This window comes from Giraffa tippelskirchi, chromosome 8 (assembly GCF_054371585.1).
Source record: "Giraffa tippelskirchi isolate mGirTip1 chromosome 8, T2T-mGirTip1v1.2.pri, whole genome shotgun sequence".
In the NCBI taxonomy this organism is placed as follows: Eukaryota; Metazoa; Chordata; class Mammalia; order Artiodactyla; family Giraffidae; genus Giraffa; species Giraffa tippelskirchi.
The window spans coordinates 67538900-67554401 of NC_137282.1; the positions used below are offsets into that span (position 1 = coordinate 67538900).

At 55.0% G+C, this 15502-nt stretch overlaps 2 protein-coding genes and 1 long non-coding RNA gene across 3 annotated transcripts in view; 1 reads left to right on the plus strand and 2 right to left on the minus strand.

The window, feature by feature from the left end:
* The window catches only part of LOC145517350 (uncharacterized), a 123830-nt gene extending 110944 nt beyond the window's left edge, over positions 1 to 12886 (plus strand). Inside the window, exons 53-61 of the long non-coding RNA XR_014061987.1 lie at positions 376 to 601; positions 2844 to 3101; positions 3718 to 3829; positions 5921 to 6037; positions 8019 to 8244; positions 10487 to 10744; positions 11361 to 11472; positions 11693 to 11790; positions 12294 to 12886. This is a non-coding gene — a long non-coding RNA (uncharacterized LOC145517350). The remainder of the gene's footprint in view (positions 1 to 375; positions 602 to 2843; positions 3102 to 3717; positions 3830 to 5920; positions 6038 to 8018; positions 8245 to 10486; positions 10745 to 11360; positions 11473 to 11692; positions 11791 to 12293) is intronic.
* On the minus strand, positions 5870 to 7661 carry LOC145517327 (uncharacterized). The gene is made up of 3 exons (XM_081519607.1): positions 7484 to 7661; positions 6772 to 7084; positions 5870 to 6519 (listed from the first exon to the last, which is right to left on the minus strand). Exons 1-3 carry the CDS (start codon positions 7616 to 7618, stop codon positions 5891 to 5893), a joined length of 1077 nt encoding a protein of 358 aa, XP_081375733.1. The 5' UTR covers positions 7619 to 7661; the 3' UTR covers positions 5870 to 5890.
* Positions 11335 to 15304, minus strand: LOC145517301 (uncharacterized). The gene is made up of 3 exons (XM_081519580.1): positions 15127 to 15304; positions 14415 to 14727; positions 11335 to 14162 (listed from the first exon to the last, which is right to left on the minus strand). The coding sequence occupies exons 1-3, from the start codon at positions 15259 to 15261 to the stop codon at positions 13534 to 13536; spliced, it is 1077 nt and encodes a 358-aa protein (XP_081375706.1). The 5' UTR covers positions 15262 to 15304; the 3' UTR covers positions 11335 to 13533.
* Between the last annotated feature and the right edge of the window lie 198 nt (positions 15305 to 15502).

Genomic DNA, 15502 nt, shown 5'->3' on the forward strand with positions numbered 1-15502 from the left:
GGCTCCTCTCCGCTCTCGAGGCCTGGATACCCGGGTTGCGGGTTCTGTTGGGTTCTGTTGCCGGCAGGTGACATCATTTCCTGGGGTTCGTGCTGAGGTCCCTTCCCCAAAACTTCCCAAGCGAATCCCTGGGTTTCTGACTGCTCGACCACCACCCTTAAGCCATGTGCAGGCACAGTGACACCCACCCAGCCCAGCCGACAGCCCTGGGGAGGCCTGGGTGCAGCCAGGGCCTGAGCTCCGAGGGCCCCGCTGCTCTCAGACCAGGCTCCTTCTTCTCATAAGTGGTGTGGCCCTGGACAAGCATATGCCCCTCAGGGTTTCCCCAGTCTCTCCATCTGCAGAGTGGCGGTCATTCTCCCATCTGCTTCCTAGGTCTGTCGGCCTACGAGCAGCTCCATGCCTTTCCACCTGGGGCCGATATCACGTGGAGCGTGTGCGCTGAGACTTCAGAAAGAAAGATTCCTTCCTGGGCTGACACAGCACAGAATGGGGCAGAACGAGGCCTGGATGTGCCGTGGTACCCAGGAAAAGGCACTCCCCCTCCTGACTGTTTTGAGACCCCGCATCCAAGTTGGAGGACCGAAAGGAAGACTCGAAGGTCTCCCTCTCTTATAGAAAAGAGTGGCCAACTTTCTGGTCCTCTGTTTCCATTGAGATTCTGTTCAAGTGTCCCAGCTCGGCTTCTGCGGGTGGCTGAGCTTCTAATGGCTCCCTGCGTTCTTGTCTTTTCCTCTCCAAACCTTCCGTCCTTTTCCCCCTTCTGGGGTGGATGGGCGCTGTCATTGCTTCTACCTTCGAGACAGATTGATGAAAAGTCTGGACCATCGACTCCTTTCCTCTCTTTGGTTCCGTGTCTCTCTCTGGCTGTGTCCCTCTCTTTTCCTTTCTCAATTCAGTCTGTGTCTTCCTCTTTCTCTCTCGTGTGTGGATGGATGGATGCTAGGAATGCACATGTATATGATTAGATGAGGGTTATGTTTTAGGGATAGGTTAGAGGGAGAGAAAGGCTTTAGGTCGGAGTTGGTCATGGGGGAAGGGTCAAGGGTGGTGGTGGTGTTTCTTGGAATCTGAGTGCTGTGCATTCTTCGTCTCTTTCCATATGAACCCCTTCTCAGATACACCACTTGCAAGGAGTCTCTCGTGTTCCGTTTCCTCTCTTTTGCATTTGTGAATGCTTGCTTAGCTTCTCTGTTGTGAAGAGGTTCCATTGGATGGAAACCCATTGGTGTACTTCGTGTACCTCTTTCCCTTACTTGAAGAGACCCATTTCTACCTCCGCCCAGCAAATGGCAAGGAGACTCTGATGTTAAGGAGCCTTTGACCTACGCTTCTTTCTAGCTATCTCATGACATCAGCCTTTAGGGTGAGGTTTTCCCCGATATTGAGGTGGTCTGAGATCAAAACCAATAGCGTTCTTCAGATGTAGCTGTCTGGTTTTCCCATGGACATGTATTGAAGAGGCTTTCTTGTTCCCATTTGGATATTCTCCCCTTCTGTGTCAGAGATGAGTTGAGCATGGATGCTGGGGTCTGTGTCTGGACCCTCAACTTTATTCCATCGATCTGGATCTGTGTGTGTTGTTGTATTCCCAATAGCATACTGTCCGGCTCCTGCTGCTGCTGCTGCGGCTAAGTCACTTCAGTCGTGTCTGACTCTGCGCGACCCCATGGCCTGCAGCCTACCAGGCTCCTCCGTCCAGGGCATTTTCCAGGCAAGAGTACTGGAGTGGGTCGCCATTGCCTTCTCCGATACTCTCCTGAGGATCCTAGTTTGGTCGTCTAATTTCCTTTCACACAACCTTGGATGTCCGTATCGGGGCTTTTTCGTCGGATTGTATTGACAATTTAGGCTCTTTTCTGTTTCCGTACCCCTTTTGCAATTCTTGGTTGGGTGCGAAAATGCATTGGCATTTTGGGAGGAATAGCATCGAAGCTGTGGATTGCCTTGTGGGGCTGGGATATCATTTTCCAAATAGGAATTCTTTCAAGCCCTGAGCACAGCTTCTCTTTCCAGGGATTGGTGTGGGCTTGATCTTCCTTCTTCCATCTCTCGCCGTTTTGTGAGAACAGGTCCTTCCTTCCCTTCTGGGTTAGATGGACCCGTGGGGATCACTTCAGTGAATGGCATTGTCAGTGGGGGTGATAATTCCCTTCTCATTGGAAGACTTTGCTGTGAGTATTAGAAATGCAAGTGATTTCTCTTCCCCTTCCTCCCTGTCCATCTCTCAGAGCCACCGGGAAACAGAGGCCTCACCCAGGGTCACACAGGCCTGAGGAGGTACAACTAGACTGTTGATTCTTCAGGCCCTCAGTGCTGGACATCATCCGGGATACTCTGTGTGTGTCTTCCTCAGTCTGGTGTCCCTTCAGACCTTTCCCTAGTTTTCACAGGCTTGTTGTGTTGGTGTTCTTTGTCTGTTTGGAGACACATCCTTGATAAGCTTTGTGTTTCCACTCATTCGTCTCGCGATGTATGACCTGTCTTTTGCTTTTGTACTGAGGTCTTTCCCACAGTAGATATCTTTGATTTTGCAAAGTCCACTGTATTCTCCTGGTTTTTTTTGTGGACTGCCTTTTAGTTTTGTGTGTGAAGACTCAAAGCACGTGTCCGGTTTCGGCTCATTGTTCCTCTAGATTTGTGACAAGTTTTCATGGAATGTTTGTCTAGGGATAACTGGAAGTGAACTCGGTGTAAGGTGTCAAGTCTCCATCTTCATTCATGTCATCCCCTGCAGTTTCCAATACCCTGTTCCTGAGTGGTATTGGAGACCTTGAGGGAAGTTTGCTTGCATTGGAGTTTGCGTTTCCACCTTGATTAACTTCACACTGTTCTGCCCTCAGGGACACTGTCAAGGGGGAGTGAGGAGCAGCCTGCACTTCCAGCAGTGACCACACGGTGGGGCGAGTGCTGCTCTCCCCTCTGGGAGCCCCAGGCCACAGGCATCCCAGTGAGGAGCCAGCTCTGTGCTCAGCTGAAAGGAGTTAGTCTCTCAGGAGCCTCTGAGCCCTTCCGTTTGGATCACCCAGGGTGGGCATTTACTGTGACAGAAAAAATTGCCCTGAATTCCATGGACGGAAGAGCCTGGCTGTGTAGAGATCGTGAGTTGCCGTGAATCAGACACAACTGAGGACACAAAAATTCAATAGATTAAAACACTTTTTGGGTGTGGGGGGGAGTAAAAGGGGGTGATGTGGGTTTTTTTGTCTTATAAAATAGCCAAGGGAAATCTAGTTTAAACCTAAATTCACATATATGGGATAGGTATAGCTCTCCGTCACCCTATTAAAAAAACTACTAAACTTTTTTGAAAGTTTATTTTGTAGCTTCCTTGAGCACTTCATTGTGAAGCTTTTTTTTTTTTTTTTTCTGTGACTTTGGCCTCATTAAAAAGTACGGTTTGCCTTTACTGGATAATTTTGTTCATTGGTTTCTTAGGGAATCTTGGTAATATTTGAGTTTCCTGGGGAGTATGGTCACATGACCTGGCCCTGGCCAATCGGTGCCTTCCACCTCCTTGGCCACTGTGATTGGCTCCGGACTGGGGCAGTGCCCAATCGGGGCCCAGGGCCGGGCCTCACGTTAGAAGCCAGGGGAAGAGGAGCTCTCGTCCTGCTGGGGTAGGGGAAGGGGTGGGGCCGGGGGAGGTCAGGCTCCATAAGTGGGAGGGGCGTGAGGTCCGCCTGCGGCAGTTGGTGACCTTCCTGCTCCCCTCAGGGCAGAGCCGCCGGCGTGAGAATGAGGGCGCTGCTGAGCCCAGGGACTGGGATGGCCTGTTGCTGCTGTGGTCCCAGAGCTCCACCCGAGACCTGAGGGAAGCCGTCTGCCCGTGAGTCCTCTCCCGCTTGTCTGTCAGCTTGTTTGAAACATGCTGGGTTTTCTGCCCAGCTGGCTAAGGGGAGTCCCTGGAAACGCAAGGGTGTGGGTTTTGGCAGACTTCAGGGAAGACATGCCAGATGAGCCTGGGAGACTCCAGCTTAATCTGGATTCAGGAGATATCTCCTCGGGCCAGCTAGTAATTGTAGGATAAGCCTAATGAGTCTTCACAGGATGAAGAGAGTAACGTGCCAAGGTAGCAATCGATGTCCTCATTCGAGAGGTTGAAGCTGGTGCTCAGAGAAGCGGGGAACTTGGCCAGAACAAGCAGGTGTGCACCCAGACAGAACCCCCAGATCCGGCCATTGGAGCTCAGGGAGGCCACTGGTGTGGCTTGTCCCTGTGGCAGGGGCCGAGGCATGCAGCCCACCCTGATTCCTGCGGGGGCCTGACTTGGGAAGTGCCATCTGGTAGCTTTGAGACTCACCAAACCAAATTGCACTGGAGAGAGGAAGGACACCTTCCTTCATCCACCCCCCACCCGCGCCGGATTCCCACATACCCTGACCCCTTTCTCTGGATTTCGGAGCCATTTCCAGAGTCCCGCTCATATGACCTCATTCGAAGTGCACTGTGGACGAGCTGCCATCTGCAGCTGCTACCACAGCAGCCAAGGGCTTTAGCTCCCGAGTACCTCCCTTCCTTTGGAACTTGGGGGCCCTCTACTCCCCACTTGCACACCACACACCTTTGCTGAGGATTGTGGGGACCCTCACTCAGTTTGCAGCACGTTGTAGCCATCCCTGTCCTCTCAATACCTCCCTTGAAACTCAGCTTGTGAGCTCCTTTGGAGCAGCGTGGCCCACCTGCAACACTGCAACGGAAGAGACACAGCTGACAGTGAAACAGCAGCTTAGATCTGACGGCCGGAAAGCTCTGTCAAAAGGGACCTCCCTCTTCACACCGTAGAGGCTCTAGGAGCCGCCAGGGTTTCGGAACCAGTGCTGGGGCCAAAAGGACTCCACAGCTGTTTTCCTTCCTGGGGAGGGTTCTGGCTCGAGTGGGAATGGCTCAAGTCTCCTAAGGTTCTGAAAGCCCACTGTGTGCAGATTCACGGTACACAGAGAGCAGAAGGTGGAGTCCTGTCCTGGAGGTGGTCACAGCTCACGGATGAGCCAGGCAGGCAGGCAGGCAGGGCATGAGAACACCTGAGCTGCCTTCATGAGTGAATGGTGTGGGGGCAGAGGAAGAGAAGCCGGTCTGCTCCCTCGTGTGGTGCCCAGGGCAGGTTGTCCCCAGAGGAATCCCTTACGACAGTGAGGACTATCACGGCTGTTTCCCAAGGGGTTCTGTCAGTGCGTGTCTTCCCCGGAGCGGTCAGGCCGTCTCTAAAATACACTGGCCATGGGCATTGCCTCTCCTTGGAACTTCCCATCTGTTTCTCTTTTTTATGGAACAGTGAATTTCTAGAGGGGTTCTGGGCCACAAGGATGTTGGGTCATTTTCTAGCCTTCTGTCATGAAGAACGCTTTCCTGGGCGTTGGGGTGGTTTGTTGTTCCAGCTCCCTTTCTTGGCTTCTTTTGGGAGCTGGTGCAACAAGAGGAGCTCAGCCTCTGCCTTCTGGCTGAGATGGCACCCTTCAAACAGCAATGCCTGCCTGGAGATAATGATGGCATTTGCCAAAAGGGCTTCGTTTGGCACATGGTATCTTGAAAGGACGTACAACGTCCTTTCAGCTATCAAAGGCTAGTTCAAAGGACATAAACATGAGAACTCTCCAGTGGAGTCTTACAGTAGGTGGAGCGTCCGAAAAAAACTCCTTCAGTCATTTCACTGAGAGTCATTGATTGGGGACACCAAGAATATAGGAAGGAATGCAGAAGGAAAAGATGAAATTGTGTTCAGGATCGGGCGGAGGGATGAACAGGGCATGCTTGCCTTGAATCCAGGCTTTGTTGGGGGGTGGGGCATAAAGATGGAACGGGTCTGAAACTACAAAGTGGTGATGGTAACACAGTATCACCAGAGTTACACAACAGTGTTCCCAAATTGCAACAATGATGAAAAAGTTTACTAATCCCAACTTAACCAACAAAAATACAGGAAACCACGCAAAAAAGAAAACATCACCAGAAAGGTGGAAACAAACCAAATGCAAAGCAGTTCGGGGGAAAGGAACTCCATGTCCCCTGGGGGCAGACCGAGTTGACGGCGTCCACGGTGAGCAGACAGGGATGGAGGCTGCAGAGCCGACCGCTCCCCTGGACGTGGTGTTTCCGGCAAGGGCTCTGGGTCTCTGTCCAGAGCGGGGGCTCGTTCTCCCTGCAGGGGTGGGTGAGTCATCGTGGGCGTCTGGGTGTTGCGCGGGAGCCAGGGCAGGCTCTCCCTGCCGAGGCGGTGACTCCTCCTCTGCCTCGGGTTCTCCTGCCAAAGGCCGAGCAGGTAGAGGTGCACGTGGAGGTGGAGGTTCTGGCTGAGGGGGTGGGACATCAGTGCCTGGGGCTGGGGGTCCTGCAGGCACGGAGATCCGATCTGCCCGGTGTGCTGGCCAGTACCCAGCTGGCCTGGTGTCTCTGCGAGGGCAAGTCTCGGTTCTCCATCTGCCCTCGGTGGATCCCTGGGTCCTGCACCTGGAGCCACCACCTCTGTAGGGACAGGTCTGGGAAGTGGAGCCTGGTTCCAGTTGGAGGCCAGTGCTAGAGCTGTGGGAGAAGCATCGTTTGCCCGCAGGCCAGCCTTGGCATGTGCGTATCCCGGGACAGAAAGCTTCCAAGAGATTCCCAAAGAATACCCAGGGTCGGATGTCTTTTGGGACTGAAGTGTGCAAGATGGGGGGCGGGGGGTGTGAGGCCAGCGCTTGCTGCAGGCCCAGCAGCAGCTTTCGGGGACTCGTCCCTGTGTAGCTCAGCACCCCCTCCGCACACACTCCCGTACACCAGCCCCAGCGTCCTCACCTCTGTGCTCTGGCGTGCTGGGCTCCAGGTCCTCCTGCTGCCTCAGAGGCCGGGGTTCTCGGGACTCTGGGTCGGAGCCGGGTGTGCTGAGCTCCGTGGCAGCCTCAGACTGGGCCGCCGGGTGTATCCTGGGCGGTGTCTCGGCAGCAGGCCTTCCCCGCCTCCGCTTCGCCCCCGGTGGGGCTGATGCCTCCGTGGGCACGCTCACCTGGGGCCTGCACTGGGCCTCACGGGCGGGGGGGTGGTGCTCCGACCCCTCCCTCCGGGAGCTGGATGGGGTGTCCCCGTCCTCGGCCTCATCACGTGGGAAGCTCTGCAACGACAGTGACCGTCAGCCAGCCATGCTGGGAGTTTTCCGAGCTGGGCCTGGCCAGTGGAGCCGCTGCTTCGGCCTGCTCGAACTTCTCTGCCCAGAAGGGTCAGAGACGTGTGTCTGCTCAGATCCCCACCCGGGAGGAAAGAGACCCACCTGAGGGTGTGAGGTCAGCCTGGGCGGCCGGCCCTGCCCGCACTCTCCCCATCCCGCCCAGCATGCTCTCCCCTGGGGTGTGGACACAACTTGTCCGCAGGCTTCTGACCCCACATCCACCTGGGCTTCCTTGAGGGAGACACACCCCGAGAAACCCGCATCCACACACACAGGCAAAGGACCCGGTGTTTCCGGGTGGCATGGGAGAGGTGGCCTGGCCCGGCCTGGGGCTCCCCGTGTTACCTTTCTGTTTCTCCGGGCAAAGGGCCAGAGGCGTCTCGGGGGTGCCCTGAGCCAACGTCGACAGGGTGCCCACGCACACTGCCTGTGAGCTCTCCTGAGGCCCCGGCCTCTGGGCAGGGGCAAACAGCAGAACATCTCGGCAGCAAGTGATCTGGCTGGGGGCTCCTCTCCGCTCTCGAGGCCTGGATACCCGGGTTGCGGGTTCTGTTGGGTTCTGTTGCCGGCAGGTGACATCATTTCCTGGGGTTCGTGCTGAGGTCCCTTCCCCAAAACTTCCCAAGCGAATCCCTGGGTTTCTGACTGCTCGACCACCACCCTTAAGCCATGTGCAGGCACAGTGACACCCACCCAGCCCAGCCGACAGCCCTGGGGAGGCCTGGGTGCAGCCAGGGCCTGAGCTCCGAGGGCCCCGCTGCTCTCAGACCAGGCTCCTTCTTCTCATAAGTGGTGTGGCCCTGGACAAGCATATGCCCCTCAGGGTTTCCCCAGTCTCTCCATCTGCAGAGTGGCGGTCATTCTCCCATCTGCTTCCTAGGTCTGTCGGCCTACGAGCAGCTCCATGCCTTTCCACCTGGGGCCGATATCACGTGGAGCGTGTGCGCTGAGACTTCAGAAAGAAAGATTCCTTCCTGGGCTGACACAGCACAGAATGGGGCAGAACGAGGCCTGGATGTGCCGTGGTACCCAGGAAAAGGCACTCCCCCTCCTGACTGTTTTGAGACCCCGCATCCAAGTTGGAGGACCGAAAGGAAGACTCGAAGGTCTCCCTCTCTTATAGAAAAGAGTGGCCAACTTTCTGGTCCTCTGTTTCCATTGAGATTCTGTTCAAGTGTCCCAGCTCGGCTTCTGCGGGTGGCTGAGCTTCTAATGGCTCCCTGCGTTCTTGTCTTTTCCTCTCCAAACCTTCCGTCCTTTTCCCCCTTCTGGGGTGGATGGGCGCTGTCATTGCTTCTACCTTCGAGACAGATTGATGAAAAGTCTGGACCATCGACTCCTTTCCTCTCTTTGGTTCCGTGTCTCTCTCTGGCTGTGTCCCTCTCTTTTCCTTTCTCAATTCAGTCTGTGTCTTCCTCTTTCTCTCTCGTGTGTGGACGGATGGATGCTAGGAATGCACATGTATATGATTAGATGAGGGTTATGTTTTAGGGATAGGTTAGAGGGAGAGAAAGGCTTTAGGTCGGAGTTGGTCATGGGGGAAGGGTCAAGGGTGGTGGTGGTGTTTCTTGGAATCTGAGTGCTGTGCATTCTTCGTCTCTTTCCATATGAACCCCTTCTCAGATACACCACTTGCAAGGAGTCTCTCGTGTTCCGTTTCCTCTCTTTTGCATTTGTGAATGCTTGCTTAGCTTCTCTGTTGTGAAGAGGTTCCATTGGATGGAAACCCATTGGTGTACTTCGTGTACCTCTTTCCCTTACTTGAAGAGACCCATTTCTACCTCCGCCCAGCAAATGGCAAGGAGACTCTGATGTTAAGGAGCCTTTGACCTACGCTTCTTTCTAGCTATCTCATGACATCAGCCTTTAGGGTGAGGTTTTCCCCGATATTGAGGTGGTCTGAGATCAAAACCAATAGCGTTCTTCAGATGTAGCTGTCTGGTTTTCCCATGGACATGTATTGAAGAGGCTTTCTTGTTCCCATTTGGATATTCTCCCCTTCTGTGTCAGAGATGAGTTGAGCATGGATGCTGGGGTCTGTGTCTGGACCCTCAACTTTATTCCATCGATCTGGATCTGTGTGTGTTGTTGTATTCCCAATAGCATACTGTCCGGCTCCTGCTGCTGCTGCTGCGGCTAAGTCACTTCAGTCGTGTCTGACTCTGCGCGACCCCATGGCCTGCAGCCTACCAGGCTCCTCCGTCCAGGGCATTTTCCAGGCAAGAGTACTGGAGTGGGTCGCCATTGCCTTCTCCGATACTCTCCTGAGGATCCTAGTTTGGTCGTCTAATTTCCTTTCACACAACCTTGGATGTCCGTATCGGGGCTTTTTCGTCGGATTGTATTGACAATTTAGGCTCTTTTCTGTTTCCGTACCCCTTTTGCAATTCTTGGTTGGGTGCGAAAATGCATTGGCATTTTGGGAGGAATAGCATCGAAGCTGTGGATTGCCTTGTGGGGCTGGGATATCATTTTCCAAATAGGAATTCTTTCAAGCCCTGAGCACAGCTTCTCTTTCCAGGGATTGGTGTGGGCTTGATCTTCCTTCTTCCATCTCTCGCCGTTTTGTGAGAACAGGTCCTTCCTTCCCTTCTGGGTTAGATGGACCCGTGGGGATCACTTCAGTGAATGGCATTGTCAGTGGGGGTGATAATTCCCTTCTCATTGGAAGACTTTGCTGTGAGTATTAGAAATGCAAGTGATTTCTCTTCCCCTTCCTCCCTGTCCATCTCTCAGAGCCACCGGGAAACAGAGGCCTCACCCAGGGTCACACAGGCCTGAGGAGGTACAACTAGACTGTTGATTCTTCAGGCCCTCAGTGCTGGACATCATCCGGGATACTCTGTGTGTGTCTTCCTCAGTCTGGTGTCCCTTCAGACCTTTCCCTAGTTTTCACAGGCTTGTTGTGTTGGTGTTCTTTGTCTGTTTGGAGACACATCCTTGATAAGCTTTGTGTTTCCACTCATTCGTCTCGCGATGTATGACCTGTCTTTTGCTTTTGTACTGAGGTCTTTCCCACAGTAGATATCTTTGATTTTGCAAAGTCCACTGTATTCTCCTGGTTTTTTTTGTGGACTGCCTTTTAGTTTTGTGTGTGAAGACTCAAAGCACGTGTCCGGTTTCGGCTCATTGTTCCTCTAGATTTGTGACAAGTTTTCATGGAATGTTTGTCTAGGGATAACTGGAAGTGAACTCGGTGTAAGGTGTCAAGTCTCCATCTTCATTCATGTCATCCCCTGCAGTTTCCAATACCCTGTTCCTGAGTGGTATTGGAGACCTTGAGGGAAGTTTGCTTGCATTGGAGTTTGCGTTTCCACCTTGATTAACTTCACACTGTTCTGCCCTCAGGGACACTGTCAAGGGGGAGTGAGGAGCAGCCTGCACTTCCAGCAGTGACCACACGGTGGGGCGAGTGCTGCTCTCCCCTCTGGGAGCCCCAGGCCACAGGCATCCCAGTGAGGAGCCAGCTCTGTGCTCAGCTGAAAGGAGTTAGTCTCTCAGGAGCCTCTGAGCCCTTCCGTTTGGATCACCCAGGGTGGGCATTTACTGTGACAGAAAAAATTGCCCTGAATTCCATGGACGGAAGAGCCTGGCTGTGTAGAGATCGTGAGTTGCCGTGAATCAGACACAACTGAGGACACAAAAATTCAATAGATTAAAACACTTTTTGGGTGTGGGGGGGAGTAAAAGGGGGTGATGTGGGTTTTTTTGTCTTATAAAATAGCCAAGGGAAATCTAGTTTAAACCTAAATTCACATATATGGGATAGGTATAGCTCTCCGTCACCCTATTAAAAAAACTACTAAACTTTTTTGAAAGTTTATTTTGTAGCTTCCTTGAGCACTTCATTGTGAAGCTTTTTTTTTTTTTTTTTCTGTGACTTTGGCCTCATTAAAAAGTACGGTTTGCCTTTACTGGATAATTTTGTTCATTGGTTTCTTAGGGAATCTTGGTAATATTTGAGTTTCCTGGGGAGTATGGTCACATGACCTGGCCCTGGCCAATCGGTGCCTTCCACCTCCTTGGCCACTGTGATTGGCTCCGGACTGGGGCAGTGCCCAATCGGGGCCCAGGGCCGGGCCTCACGTTAGAAGCCAGGGGAAGAGGAGCTCTCGTCCTGCTGGGGTAGGGGAAGGGGTGGGGCCGGGGGAGGTCAGGCTCCATAAGTGGGAGGGGCGTGAGGTCCGCCTGCGGCAGTTGGTGACCTTCCTGCTCCCCTCAGGGCAGAGCCGCCGGCGTGAGAATGAGGGCGCTGCTGAGCCCAGGGACTGGGATGGCCTGTTGCTGCTGTGGTCCCAGAGCTCCACCCGAGACCTGAGGGAAGCCGTCTGCCCGTGAGTCCTCTCCCGCTTGTCTGTCAGCTTGTTTGAAACATGCTGGGTTTTCTGCCCAGCTGGCTAAGGGGAGTCCCTGGAAACGCAAGGGTGTGGGTTTTGGCAGACTTCAGGGAAGACATGCCAGATGAGCCTGGGAGACTCCAGCTTAATCTGGATTCAGGAGATATCTCCTCGGGCCAGCTAGTAATTGTAGGATAAGCCTAATGAGTCTTCACAGGATGAAGAGAGTAACGTGCCAAGGTAGCAATCGATGTCCTCATTCGAGAGGTTGAAGCTGGTGCTCAGAGAAGCGGGGAACTTGGCCAGAACAAGCAGGTGTGCACCCAGACAGAACCCCCAGATCCGGCCATTGGAGCTCAGGGAGGCCACTGGTGTGGCTTGTCCCTGTGGCAGGGGCCGAGGCATGCAGCCCACCCTGATTCCTGCGGGGGCCTGACTTGGGAAGTGCCATCTGGTAGCTTTGAGACTCACCAAACCAAATTGCACTGGAGAGAGGAAGGACACCTTCCTTCATCCACCCCCCACCCGCGCCGGATTCCCACATACCCTGACCCCTTTCTCTGGATTTCGGAGCCATTTCCAGAGTCCCGCTCATATGACCTCATTCGAAGTGCACTGTGGACGAGCTGCCATCTGCAGCTGCTACCACAGCAGCCAAGGGCTTTAGCTCCCGAGTACCTCCCTTCCTTTGGAACTTGGGGGCCCTCTACTCCCCACTTGCACACCACACACCTTTGCTGAGGATTGTGGGGACCCTCACTCAGTTTGCAGCACGTTGTAGCCATCCCTGTCCTCTCAATACCTCCCTTGAAACTCAGCTTGTGAGCTCCTTTGGAGCAGCGTGGCCCACCTGCAACACTGCAACGGAAGAGACACAGCTGACAGTGAAACAGCAGCTTAGATCTGACGGCCGGAAAGCTCTGTCAAAAGGGACCTCCCTCTTCACACCGTAGAGGCTCTAGGAGCCGCCAGGGTTTCGGAACCAGTGCTGGGGCCAAAAGGACTCCACAGCTGTTTTCCTTCCTGGGGAGGGTTCTGGCTCGAGTGGGAATGGCTCAAGTCTCCTAAGGTTCTGAAAGCCCACTGTGTGCAGATTCACGGTACACAGAGAGCAGAAGGTGGAGTCCTGTCCTGGAGGTGGTCACAGCTCACGGATGAGCCAGGCAGGCAGGCAGGCAGGGCATGAGAACACCTGAGCTGCCTTCATGAGTGAATGGTGTGGGGGCAGAGGAAGAGAAGCCGGTCTGCTCCCTCGTGTGGTGCCCAGGGCAGGTTGTCCCCAGAGGAATCCCTTACGACAGTGAGGACTATCACGGCTGTTTCCCAAGGGGTTCTGTCAGTGCGTGTCTTCCCCGGAGCGGTCAGGCCGTCTCTAAAATACACTGGCCATGGGCATTGCCTCTCCTTGGAACTTCCCATCTGTTTCTCTTTTTTATGGAACAGTGAATTTCTAGAGGGGTTCTGGGCCACAAGGATGTTGGGTCATTTTCTAGCCTTCTGTCATGAAGAACGCTTTCCTGGGCGTTGGGGTGGTTTGTTGTTCCAGCTCCCTTTCTTGGCTTCTTTTGGGAGCTGGTGCAACAAGAGGAGCTCAGCCTCTGCCTTCTGGCTGAGATGGCACCCTTCAAACAGCAATGCCTGCCTGGAGATAATGATGGCATTTGCCAAAAGGGCTTCGTTTGGCACATGGTATCTTGAAAGGACGTACAACGTCCTTTCAGCTATCAAAGGCTAGTTCAAAGGACATAAACATGAGAACTCTCCAGTGGAGTCTTACAGTAGGTGGAGCGTCCGAAAAAAACTCCTTCAGTCATTTCACTGAGAGTCATTGATTGGGGACACCAAGAATATAGGAAGGAATGCAGAAGGAAAAGATGAAACTGTGTTCAGGATCGGGCGGAGGGATGAACAGGGCGTGCTTGCCTTGAATCCAGGCTTTGTTGGGGGGTGGGGCATAAAGATGGAACGGGTCTGAAACTACAAAGTGGTGATGGTAACACAGTATCACCAGAGTTACACAACAGTGTTCCCAAATTGCAACAATGATGAAAAAGTTTACTAATCCCAACTTAACCAACAAAAATACAGGAAACCACGCAAAAAAGAAAACATCACCAGAAAGGTGGAAACAAACCAAATGCAAAGCAGTTCGGGGGAAAGGAACTCCATGTCCCCTGGGGGCAGACCGAGTTGACGGCGTCCACGGTGAGCAGACAGGGATGGAGGCTGCAGAGCCGACCGCTCCCCTGGACGTGGTGTTTCCGGCAAGGGCTCTGGGTCTCTGTCCAGAGCGGGGGCTCGTTCTCCCTGCAGGGGTGGGTGAGTCATCGTGGGCGTCTGGGTGTTGCGCGGGAGCCAGGGCAGGCTCTCCCTGCCGAGGCGGTGACTCCTCCTCTGCCTCGGGTTCTCCTGCCAAAGGCCGAGCAGGTAGAGGTGCACGTGGAGGTGGAGGTTCTGGCTGAGGGGGTGGGACATCAGTGCCTGGGGCTGGGGGTCCTGCAGGCACGGAGATCCGATCTGCCCGGTGTGCTGGCCAGTACCCAGCTGGCCTGGTGTCTCTGCGAGGGCAAGTCTCGGTTCTCCATCTGCCCTCGGTGGATCCCTGGGTCCTGCACCTGGAGCCACCACCTCTGTAGGGACAGGTCTGGGAAGTGGAGCCTGGTTCCAGTTGGAGGCCAGTGCTAGAGCTGTGGGAGAAGCATCGTTTGCCCGCAGGCCAGCCTTGGCATGTGCGTATCCCGGGACAGAAAGCTTCCAAGAGATTCCCAAAGAATACCCAGGGTCGGATGTCTTTTGGGACTGAAGTGTGCAAGATGGGGGGCGGGGGGTGTGAGGCCAGCGCTTGCTGCAGGCCCAGCAGCAGCTTTCGGGGACTCGTCCCTGTGTAGCTCAGCACCCCCTCCGCACACACTCCTGTACACCAGCCCCAGCGTCCTCACCTCTGTGCTCTGGCGTGCTGGGCTCCAGGTCCTCCTGCTGCCTCAGAGGCCGGGGTTCTCGGGACTCTGGGTCGGAGCCGGGTGTGCTGAGCTCCGTGGCAGCCTCAGACTGGGCCGCCGGGTGTATCCTGGGCGGTGTCTCGGCAGCAGGCCTTCCCCGCCTCCGCTTCGCCCCCGGTGGGGCTGATGCCTCCGTGGGCACGCTCACCTGGGGCCTGCACTGGGCCTCACGGGCGGGGGGGTGGTGCTCCGACCCCTCCCTCCGGGAGCTGGATGGGGTGTCCCCGTCCTCGGCCTCATCACGTGGGAAGCTCTGCAACGACAGTGACCGTCAGCCAGCCATGCTGGGAGTTTTCCGAGCTGGGCCTGGCCAGTGGAGCCGCTGCTTCGGCCTGCTCGAACTTCTCTGCCCAGAAGGGTCAGAGACGTGTGTCTGCTCAGATCCCCACCCGGGAGGAAAGAGACCCACCTGAGGGTGTGAGGTCAGCCTGGGCGGCCGGCCCTGCCCGCACTCTCCCCATCCCGCCCAGCATGCTCTCCCCTGGGGTGTGGACACAACTTGTCCGCAGGCTTCTGACCCCACATCCACCTGGGCTTCCTTGAGGGAGACACACCCCGAGAAACCCGCATCCACACACACAGGCAAAGGACCCGGTGTTTCCGGGTGGCATGGGAGAGGTGGCCTGGCCCGGCCTGGGGCTCCCCGTGTTACCTTTCTGTTTCTCCGGGCAAAGGGCCAGAGGCGTCTCGGGGGTGCCCTGAGCCAACGTCGACAGGGTGCCCACGCACACTGCCTGTGAGCTCTCCTGAGGCCCCGGCCTCTGGGCAGGGGCAAACAGCAGAACATCTCGGCAGCAAGTGATCTGGCTGGGGGCTCCTCTCCGCTCTCGAGGCCTGGATACCCGGGTTGCGGGTTCTGTTGGGTTCTGTTGCCGGCAGGTGACATCATTTCCTGGGGTTCGTGCTGAGGTCCCTTCCCCAAAACTTCCCAAGGGAATCCCTGGGTTTCTGACTGCTCGACCACCACCCTTAAGCCATGTGCAGGCACAGTGACACCCACCCAGCCCAGCCGACAGCCCTGGGGAGGC